Genomic DNA, 11158 nt, shown 5'->3' on the forward strand with positions numbered 1-11158 from the left:
GTAAATTGACAGCGACTCTCAAGGATACAAAAATTATCCCCTTCCTTAACCTCTGAGACAGTTACCCTTCCATTGTTGTCAATAATATTATCATTATCCATGTGCTACTACTTATCATGATTAAAGTTACTCATGTTTGCTTTGAGGTAATATGAAGCCTAAAAGAATGTATAAATTGTATTTCTTTACTGACTTATATAGAGATTCTGATGCATGATCTGATCCAATGACAGACATAAATTCATTAAGGTTCTAACCAGCATTTTTCTAATAGAATATGCTCCTGATAACATGTGAATAAGAATAAAAAATAAGGTAGAAAAACTCTTCAAGAATAGCAAGTGAATCATGCCTGTGCAGCCTCTCTGTGATCCTAGAGGGCCCTCTAGCGGTCAGAGGAATTCTGCAGAATGAAATGACACTAGAAGATGCCCACAGCACCACGGGAGGAAAACAGAAAGCCAATCTGATCAAGCACAGCTTAAAAACCTTTATTAAGCTTTACCATGTGTCAATAAGAATGGCCAAACAGGCTATTTCTTCATTCTTATCGTTCTCACAGCTGGCATCCAGTTGTGATGGGGGTTTCCTGATACTCCCATGTAACACCTCTACTCCGCGAGCTGCATTGGCTTCCAGTTGCCCTTCGGGTGAGATTCAAGGTGCTGGTGATGACCTATAAAGCCCTAAATGGTTTGGGTCCGGGATATTTAAGGGAACACCTGCTGCCGGCATCAAGTTCCCTTCGTCCTGTGCGCTCCCACAGGGAGGGCCTTCTCAGGGTGCCGCCGGTAAAAGACTGCCGGCAGATAACACCCAGAGGGAGGGCCTTCTCAGTGGGTGCGCCTGCCCTCTGGAACCAGCTGCCCGTGGAGCTTAGGACTGCCCCTGACCTTCGGTCATTCTGCCGGGACCTGAAGACCTGGCTCTTTGAGCTTTCTGGCCTGGACTGAGAGTTTTTAAATGGGGTTTTATATTTGTTCAGGGATTAAATTTAATTATTTTAACTGTTTTTAACTTTTGTATTGTATGGACGTTTTTAAATACTTTGTAAACTGCCCTGAGTCCTATGGGAAAAGGGCGGTATATAAATTCAATAAATTCAATTCAATTCAATTCAACCCTCATAGCTGGCTATGTCTCTTCTTGGTAGAGAGGGACTGGGACAGGGACACTGGAAGGACTTCTGTAAGCATCTATTGATAAAGTTGATCAGATCCAGACTGGCTGATCAGTTAGAACTGGGCTGGCTGGGCAGGTCTTAGGAACTGACTTGAGGCATGGTCTTGTTGGGTTATTGGCAAGAGTTTCATCTGATTGGTCCTAAGGAAGTGGGCAGCATTCTTGGGACTGTGATTTCTGCCACCTGTGCTTTAGATCCATGTCTCTCCTGGCTGGTGGAGGCCTCTTGGGAAGTGATGCATGCTTGGATACAAGATATGGTGAACTCCTCGTTGCAGGACGAAATATTTGCATTTAAAGAGGGGTTTGTCTGTCCCCTTCCTAAGAGGACATCCTTGGATGCAACAGTTCAGAATGATTTCTTTCCAATCTCCATCCTTCTCTTTTTAGAGTGGTTTTCACAGCTTCAGAGGGTCCTAAAGAAAGCAGATTATCTGGACTCTTTCTAGTCAAGCTTCAGGCATTGCAAGTATTAATTCTATGTATTCTAAGACTGATAAAATATAAATATTATAAACACAAACAAAAGATATTCTTCTTCCTTGGATAAATATGATTATGGTCTTAAACCTGGAGCTGAAAATGGATTCTGGGGCTACTAGCTTTGTTTTGGATAGATATCTGCAATATGTCTGCAAATGAATTCCTACAACACTGCTAAATGTATTCATGCTATTTTATGTATCAAACCAGATCTCAGTATACTTTGTCCTTGGAGAATCAATTCTCCTTTCTCCATGAACTTTTTCTGCAGCTCATATGTATATTTACTGTGAAACGTTTTAAAGAAACTAACCTTGAAATCTTAAAATGGAGCCAGCACAGAAACAACGGCTGCCAAATAAAATGTAAAATATGAACCTTAAATATAAAATTTTAAGAAGAGGTTGGATAACCATTTGTCTGAAATAGTATAGGGTTTCCTGCCTGAGCAGGGGGTTGGACTAGAACAGGGCTTTTCAACCAGTGGTACGGGTACCACCTGTGGTGCATTGGCTTCTTTGGGGCTGTCAGGGCTCAGCGGAAGGGCCAGGCTCCAGCTGGAGCTCGGTGCTGATCCTGGCGCTTCTGAGCCCAGAAGAAACGCCGATCAGCTGGAATGTTGCAGCATCTCCAGGGTCTTGTGATGTACATTCAGATGCTTGGCAACTGATTCATATTTATGACGGTCACAGTGTCCCAGGGTCATGTGAAGTGACCAAAACCTGCTGCAACCACCCAGCAAATGGGGGGGCAATAAAAACCAAACACACCCCCACCCCACCCCCACTGCCAATCCTCAACAGAAATGCTCACAACAATGAAAACCTCAGAGCGCCACCGGGCAGGCAGGCAGGCGTTTTGCTCGGCTGTGGCTTGGGGGCCACTTTTTTCAGTGCCATTGTAACTTCAAACAGTCACTAAGCAAACTGTTGTAAGTCGAGGACTACCTGTACTTCATCACTTTTTTCCTTTTTTTGTCATCAGGTTTTTGACACCTTGCTAGGCAACTGGTGGTACTCGGATGTTGCCATATCCTAAAAGTGGTACAATGGGAGAAAAGGTTGAAAAGCCCTGTACTAAAGACCTCTAAGGACCCTTCCAACTCTGTTATTCTGTTCTGTTAAGTAACCAAACGATAACTAGCGAATTTGTCATTCATCCTAGAACTAAAGCACCATCTTGTGGTGATCAGTTTATTGCAGAATTAGAAATTCCAGAATTAGAAATTTCATAGTAAGAATTAATACTTTTTGTCAGTTAAGTAAGGATTCTATTTCAACTTCATTGCACCAGCAAAAGAATGCTAATTTCAACAGAATATTGCTATTGTTGTGGGGAAAATAGGAAGAGGAAGGAGTATTAGATGTTCACCTCCTTGAGTTTATAAAAATAATAAAGGTGGGAAATGAATGAATAAATAAATAAATATCACAAAGGGCAAAAATGGTGGGGTTGAAGTTGTTCTGAAAGAGAGAAATAAGAACTGCAACAAAATGTTACACTCTATTTTCACATCAGCTAAAGTGCTCCCATTCTGTATAAGTAGTCCTCAACTTACAACCATTCAAGTGACTATTGGAACTTACAGCAACAATCAAAAAAACAATGACTTACAACTGCCCTTCAGATTTTTTTTATGATACCTTATATGCATGGGTTGGAGTAGGCAGCTTTGTCTTTCTCAATAGTTTGTTTTAAGTACTTAGCTGTTGACGCTTATCTCTTCAGTTAAATACCAGAGGAATGAGTCTATTCTTACTAAAGGCCACTTTCGCTCAGAAGACACCTGGAATGGAGCTCCATGCTGGCAAGCTAGGTTTTACTTACGATGGATTGATAAAATGTGTAAGCCAGGTTAGCATTTGAAAGATCTGAATGGTGAAATGAAAAATAATCATTTATAAAGCAAGTGACAGTTACAAACTGATTAGCAAATACGGTTCTTATACATTTATGGCAGGGGTCCCTAAACTCTTTAGTTTATCAATTCATGAATGAATGAATGAACCTTTATTGTCAAAGTACAACCATGTATACATTGAGATTAGCTGAGCCTCCCTTCGTGCTCCCACCCCCCAACTCAATTTCAAATTGTTCATCAATTCACAAATATATGAAAAAATCCTACTTTAATATTGGAGTCGTGGCTAGGGGGGCATTTGCCCAGATTCGCCTGGTACGCCAGTTGCGCCCCTTTCTGGACTGAGATGCCCTACGCACAGTCACCCACGCACTTGTTACCTCCCGTATAGATTACTGCAATGCTCTCTACACGGGGCTGCCCTTAAAGACCACCCGGAGGCTTCAGATGGTGCAGAGTGCGGCTGCACGGGTAGTGATGGGAGCACCCCAATACTCCCATATTACACCCCTCCTGCGTAAGCTGCATTGGTTACCGGTTGCCCTCCGGGTGAGATTTAAGGTGCTGATACTTACCTTTAAAGCCCTACATGGCTTAGGCCCGGGATACTTGCAGGACCATCTGCTGCCGGGAACAAATTCCCATCGGCCAGTACACTCACACAGAGAAGGCCTCCTCAGGGTACCGTCAGCTAGGCAATGTCAGCTGGCGACCCCCAGGGGGAGGGCCTTCTCTGTGGGAGTGCCAGCCCTGTGGAACCAGCTCCCCCCTGAGCTTCGGATGGCCCAAAACCTCCAATCCTTTCGCCGTGGCCTCAAAACACTCCTGTTCCACCAGGCTGACCTGGACTGACAGGGATTTTAATTATGTTTTTAATTTTTTAACTCTAATTTTTAATTTATTTTAATTTTAATTTATTGTACAGAGGCCTTTAATTTTAATTTTATCTTAACTTATGTATTTATTGTATGTTATTGTTGTTAGCCGCCCTGAGTCCTTCGGGAGATAGGGCGGCATATAAGTCCCAATAATTAATAAATAAATAAATAAATAAATAAATAAATAAATAAATAAATAAATAGTACTTCAAATGATGATAACATCCACCTTTGAAGGTTAATTACTGATCATTATAGAAAACCTTGCTTTTTTATAAGGAAGGCATTAATCAACCACACTGATACAGTATAATCGACCTCCCGAAACATTTTCATCCACGCTCCTCTGTTCCTAGGACCCCGCCTCTCCTTCAGCTCCGCCTCTTTTCTCTTTCAATTTCCCGCTCTCTTTTTTGCAGCCAACCCGCGGAAGCGACTCGGAACGACCAATCAGGGCTCCCTTTCGTCTTTCCGCCAGGAAAAGCGCCTCCTCTCGCCTCCCCTAGGCGCCTGCGCACTCGTCCCTACGCCGCCTCGGAGGTGTGGGCAGGCCGGGGGCCGTCGATTGGTTGGCGCGTTTGTTTGGGAGACACCTCGGAGGCCCGGCTGGTCGCGCGGGGCCAGAGCGTTCGAGCCTCCATGAGCAGGTGTTGTCCACCTGTAACCTCGGCCGTGAGGGGACTTCTCGGCTCCGTTTTTTTCTGCCTGACACGGACTATGAGCCTCCGTGGAAATCCGGCTGCCTACCTGTCGGGGGCCGCGGGCAGCAGCCGGGCGGGCTCTGACGAAGGAGGGAGCGCCTTCTTCCTGCCCTCGCCTTCTTCGCCGCGGCCGAGGCTGCTGCGGCTGTCGGAGGTGCCGGGCGCCGAGCCCTTCAAAGCCAATGACGTGCTGCTGCACCTGCCCCTTTCTGCCCCCGCCACGGGGCAGGCTCAGCATCACGTCGTCTACTTCCCGGGCGACGTGCAGGTAGGAGGCGGGCGCCGCCGCCGCCCCTCCGCCAGCGGCTTTCCTTCGGATCCGCAAAGCGCGCGAGGAAAACGGCGCCGCCAGCAGGCAAACGCGCCTTCCTGGCTTGGGAGACGCCCGGCCGTGGCTCTCCTTTGGTGGCTCAGCCGCACGTGCGAACGCAGACCGGGGTGGGGTGGGGTGGGGTGAGGTGGAAGCAAGCCAGGGCTGGGTGAAGGAGGCGAGTGAACGCCGCAGTCCCCGAGAGGTTCAGCGGCGTCGCCTGGTTCTGGGCGAAGATGCGGAGGAGTGAGGCAACCCAAGAAATGCCGTGGAAGGGAAGTTGCTTTGGGGCATAGAGACGAGGGCTTTCTCCCTTAGGGCAGGGGTAGGCAACCTTGGCTCTTTTATGACTCGTGGACTTCAATTCCCAGAATTCCTGAGCCAGCTGTGCTGGCTCAGGAATTCTGGGAGTTGAAGTCCACGAGTCATAAAAGAGCCAAGGTTGCCTGCCTACCCCTGCCCCTAGGGCTTCTGTTCTAGCCTGACTCGTGCTTGGCTGACAAAATTAAAACTGAAAGGAAGAAGAATTTATGAACACGCTGGCCGGTGTTAATTTTTTTTATTTATTTTTATTTTTATTCCATTTATATCCCGCCCTTCTCCGAAGACTCAGGGCGGCTTACAAGCTTAGCAGTAGCCTTCATTCTATGTATATGCCTGCTTATTAGGGCTTTCACACACACACACACCCCAAGCGGCATTATTACAAAGTCAGCTTATTGCCCCCAACAATCTGGGTCCTCATTTTACCTACCTCGGAAGGATGGAAGGCTGAGTCAACCTTGAGCCTGGTGGGATGCGAACCTGCACTAATTGCAGGCAGCTGGTGTTACTTAAGGAGGCATTAGCCCACTGCTCCACCAAGGCTCGGGTGGGTGTCATCAGAAGATGACCTCTTTTGTAGGCCACGATTAAAAGTCTGCCATTTCACAGCTTTATGGGTGTACCATTGTAGATGCTCCTGAAATCAAGAAATATATTGGATGTATATCGGAGGGTTTTTTTTCTTCTAATGGAGTCTGTAGATATCTTGCACATATCTTATATTAACTGAAAGCACCATGGATCTTGACTGACTTTTGAGTTGATCTAGCTTGTTTGTATCATTTTCAAACCAAAAAGTTTTCCTACGATGGCCGTTATTTATTCTTATTTGCATAGTAAAAGGAATGAGGCTGTTGCCTCTGTCCTTACTGTGGGATTTTTTTCCTGTGAAAAAACTGATGGCAAGGGGAAAAAAAATAACATTATTATAGTTACAGCCCAGTAAAATTAATCAGGTTTAAGCCAACTGAAATTAAAAACATATAATACCTAGTTCGGAAAAGGTTAAGACATAATGGAAGATCTAAGGATCTTTATATCTATCATGGTAGAGAAATTGAGAGTTTCAGCTTTCTAAGATGAAAATTGAAATAGAAGATATTTGTCCCCATTTTTAAGTTGGTGTTGAGGCAAGATGTTGTGTATTCATTCAAAATCCAGGGTATTTTGAAACAAATTGAAGTGCTGGAAGATATCCTAAGTCATTTTAGCTTTAAAGGGGTTGATGGCATTAACATCAATGGGCTGTAACTCAATCCTAGCAAGATGAAGTGGCTGTATTTGGACTTTCAAGAGACAAGGCTCTTCCATCTTTAGTTCTGGATGGGGATATACTACCCCAGAGAGAACCATTGTGCAATCTGGAAGTCCTGCTAGACTCACAGCTCCTGCTTAAAGAGCAAATGGCAGTCATGGCTAAGAGAGCCTTTGCATACCTTCAGGTGGTAAACCAGGTGCACCCATTCTTAGACCAGAAGGCCCTGCCTTCACACCTTTGTAATCTCTCATTTAGACTAGTGCAACATGCTGTATGTGGGGCTGCTCCTGAAGGGCATTTGGAAACTTCAACTGGTCTAGAATGCGGGTGGTAAATGGCACAAGATTTATAGTACCTATTACCTGTATGAGCTGCATTGGTTACCAGTATGTTTCTGGGTGCAATTCAGAGTGCTGATCATCACTTTTAAAGACCTACGTGGCTTGGAACCAGATTACCTGAGGGATCATCTTCTTCCAAGAGTCTCTACCCATCCAACTCGATCTAGCAGAATGGACATGCTGCAGATCCCATCGCCAAAGAATGTCAACTGGTGATGACTAGATGATAGCCTTTTTCTGCAGTAGCCCCTGCTCTATGGAACAATCCTCCCTTCAGAGATTAGAATGATCTCAACCCTAATTAGCCTTTTGTAAGACCCTAAAAACCTGGCTATGTTCTGAAGCCTGGGATGCTGAAGATGTCAAGGGCTATATTTCCTGGCTTTATTGCTACACTCACCAAGTATCTCGGCTGCTATGTATATTCATTTTGGATGTTTTTATTATTATTTTTTATCATATGATTGTTTTAAAATACTTTAGTGGTTTAATTGTATTTTTTTTTTACTTTTAAGCCGCCCAGAGTCATCGTCTGAGATGGGTGGCTCTAGAAATTGAATGAATGCATAGTAGGCTGGAAAATCTTAAAAGGGACAGTTGTATTCATTTCAAATGCATGCATTCCTCAAATGTTATTAGAATATATATTTCTACTTTGTTAATAAGCATGTGACCTGCATTTTTTCCAATAGTTTCCTCTAAAATAGTGCCTCTTTATTTCATTTCAGAACTATCATGAAATTATGGCTTGCCATTCAGAGAACTTCCAGTGGAAACAATGGTGCTTAGAAAATGTTGCAATTACTCTTGGTCATCGTTTTCCAGGCAGTTACATTTGGATTATAAAATGTTCCCGTATGCATTTGCACAAGTTCAGCTGCTATGATAATTTTGTGGCAAGCAATTTGTTTGGAGCACCTGAACATAGTACTGACTTTGGAGCCTTCAGACACCTTCATGCCCTGCTAACTAATGCATTTAAACTTGCTCAAAAATTTTTGGTGTCTCAAAAAAGCATGTATGATTTCAGCGACAATACAAAGGCAGTTTCTTGTGAATTGCCTACTTTTGCCACTAGTAATGGTTGCCCAGCAGCAGAGAAACACTGTGAGCTTGTTAGCAAGTCTGTGAGCTTTAATGAGCCTTCTGCTATTCATAGAGCTTCATTCACATTAATAGGATTCAGTAAAGGTTGTGTTGTCTTGAATCAATTACTTCACGAACTGAAAGAAGCAAAAAAGGGCAAGGATATAGATGCTTTTATACAAAATATAAAAGCTATGTACTGGCTGGATGGTGGTCATTCTGGAGGAAGTAATACTTGGGTAACGTACTCTCATGTGCTGAAAGACTTTTCACAGACTGGAATTTCAGTTAATGCTCATGTTACACCATATCAGGTATTTGATACAATGAGAACATGGATTGGAAAAGAGCACAAGAGATTTGTACAACTTCTTGAGGAGTTTGGTGCAAATATAAATAGCCAACTTCATTTTGCTGATGAAGCACCTTCTTTGGACAATCACTTCAAAGTGCATGAAGTATTTTGATAATAATGCCAGTGTTATCTGCAAAATAATCTTAAACTTCAAGTTTAATAATGTGTTTTCTTAACACTTCGAAGAGGAAATATTGTATATGCTTTCCAAGATGAATATTGATGTTACAAGTCTACAGCTTGTAACTCAGGTTACCAGAAACTTACAGCTTTTTGATCTGAGCAAGGCAGTATTATCCATGGGGAAAACCAATTTAACAGCAAAAAAAAAACACTAATTCAGATTAATGTTAAAGGACGGGTTTGTGTAATTGTCTACATAATGACCAAAACTTTCAAGCCTAGATACAAAAAAGATCCATCTTCAAATTCTTTTAATTTGATGAAATTGAAGGTTTGTTTTTGAATAAAGTCCTGTTATTTAGATGGGATAATTATTAGAATGTCAAAGCTACTCTTAACATTATTTAGTACTTTTAGCAGAAGCAATGCAGTAAATTGGTTATTTTGACAGTGTTTATCTTCATTGCAATAAGTATATGTTAACCTTGGGAATAAACTGAATAACTACTGTACTGTTGTGACAGAGGTGCCCTGCAGTTTCTAACCGTTGCAAGCATCTACAGATGTTGTATTTTTGTTTTCCTTTGGGGGAGCATTGGAAGAGAATTAAGCATTGTGAGACAAAAAAAGTATACTCTCTCACGATTCAACATTCCATATTAATGGTGAAGCAACTAACTTTCAATACAATGTTGAGCTTTTGTAACTTGAGACTGTTAGAACTTTTATAACAACTGTAATTATTACTTTGCTGAATATGAAGCCATCTAATTACATTATATTAATACTGTTAAGTTTTGGAAAAATGGTAGTAGCGTATACAGTTATTATTTATAACAGGAACATCAAGTAGCATTCTCTATAAAACAGCAATTAGGTGAGAGAAGGATCACTACAGTGTAAAACATTTTGATGTTTCTGTAGTTAAAAAATAAAGTATCATTAATGCATCACTGCAATTGATCAATATTTTTATACATTGTTTGAAAACGTAATTACTAGAAACCAGAACACTATCTGAAGATAGAATTTGGAGAATATACAGTTCATCTGAATTTTAAAGGATTTATGACACAATAGGATCCCTTGAAACAGAATTCCTGAACCTTTCCAGCTTTGCAGTCAGGGGAGAGGGGATGGTTCCGCACAGATGGGGCACGCACGCACTTACCTACTGCTTGTGCAAGTGGGGATGTGCGCGCACACTTGTCCTTTCCATGGCCCAATTCCAAATGGCTCAAGGCCCAGTAGTGGGCCACAGCCCAAGAGTTGGGGATTCCTGCCTTAAAACTTATTGTTGAAAGATAATAAACTAGAATTATTGCTAGAAAAAACTTGTTAAAAATCAAAGGCTATGTCCAAATTGTTTTTGCTATAACAAACGGTTTGATAATCTAATTTTCACAGAATATCCTCCTCCATAACATTTCTCCATATTATTATTCCATTCTGTTTTGCAAGAAGGGCACCTTTCAAGAGTAATTTTTTTAAAATGGGATAGAAAGTTAAGGTAGAGGAAATCAATACAAATGGAGAGCCTTATGTGCAAGAGAGCAAGCACTGCCTGCTTACTATCCAGTGTATAAGCCACACAGCTTTTGAGCATGAGTAAGCTATATAATTAATGTTTGGTTATAATGGGTGGAATTTAATCATATGCTTGTTCTGTGGAAGCCATTTTTCCTCCTCTTGTTGTCTAAACCAGGCATGTTAAACTCGCGATGTCACGTGAGACATATCGTGACGTTTTCCCCATTGCTGGCAATGGGGTGGGCGCGATTTCGGCATGACGCATCCGGCCTGTGGGCCGGCAGTTTGACCCTCTAAACCCTCTGCAGCAGATTTGACTGTAGGTTTGTCACATCAGTATAAATGTGAAATGGTATAAATGTCACATCAGTATAAATGTGAAATTTACTATGGGCACTTGGGGTATTGTACACTAATTCCTTCTTATTTATGCCCCTCACTTCAGTATTTCCAAGGGATATGCGCATGGAAGAGGGAAAGCCAGGATGTTAAGTAGGTCAAATCTCATAATGTTTCTGCAGCCAAAATGCAGGGATTTTTGCTTTTCACACATTCCAATGAGATTGTTATTGTTGTACTTTGAATTATATTAGTTCATACTTTTAAAATAATAAAATGCTGGTAATTTAGTCATCTTCAAATTAATAGTTTACAGCTATTAAAATATCCAGCTTTTAATAGACACTATTCACATATTGCTTCACAATAAAAGTTAGAAGATGCCAG

The 11158-nt window shown here is 42.2% G+C and overlaps 1 protein-coding gene across 1 annotated transcript; it reads left to right on the plus strand.

Moving 5' to 3' along the window:
- The first annotated feature begins 4577 nt into the window (after positions 1 to 4577).
- On the plus strand, positions 4578 to 10898 carry LOC310647651 (mitochondrial protein C2orf69 homolog). The gene is made up of 2 exons (XM_083375056.1): positions 4578 to 5373; positions 8067 to 10898. Exons 1-2 carry the CDS (start codon positions 5044 to 5046, stop codon positions 8889 to 8891), a joined length of 1155 nt encoding a protein of 384 aa, XP_083231182.1. The 5' UTR covers positions 4578 to 5043; the 3' UTR covers positions 8892 to 10898.
- The last annotated feature ends 260 nt before the right edge of the window (positions 10899 to 11158 follow it).

The sequence above is a fragment of the Vipera ursinii genome, assembly GCF_947247035.1.
Source record: "Vipera ursinii genome assembly, chromosome: 1".
NCBI lineage: Eukaryota > Metazoa > Chordata > Lepidosauria > Squamata > Viperidae > Vipera > Vipera ursinii.

Excerpts from the sequence above, each read along its gene's own strand:
- LOC310647651 (XM_083375056.1), top strand. The coding sequence starts at position 5,044 with ATGAGCAGGTGTTGTCCACCTGTAACCTCGGCCGTGAGGGGACTTCTC. Across the intron at positions 5,374-8,066 it reads ACTTCCCGGGCGACGTGCAG|AACTATCATGAAATTATGGC; the intron begins GTAGGAGGCGGG and ends ATTTCATTTCAG.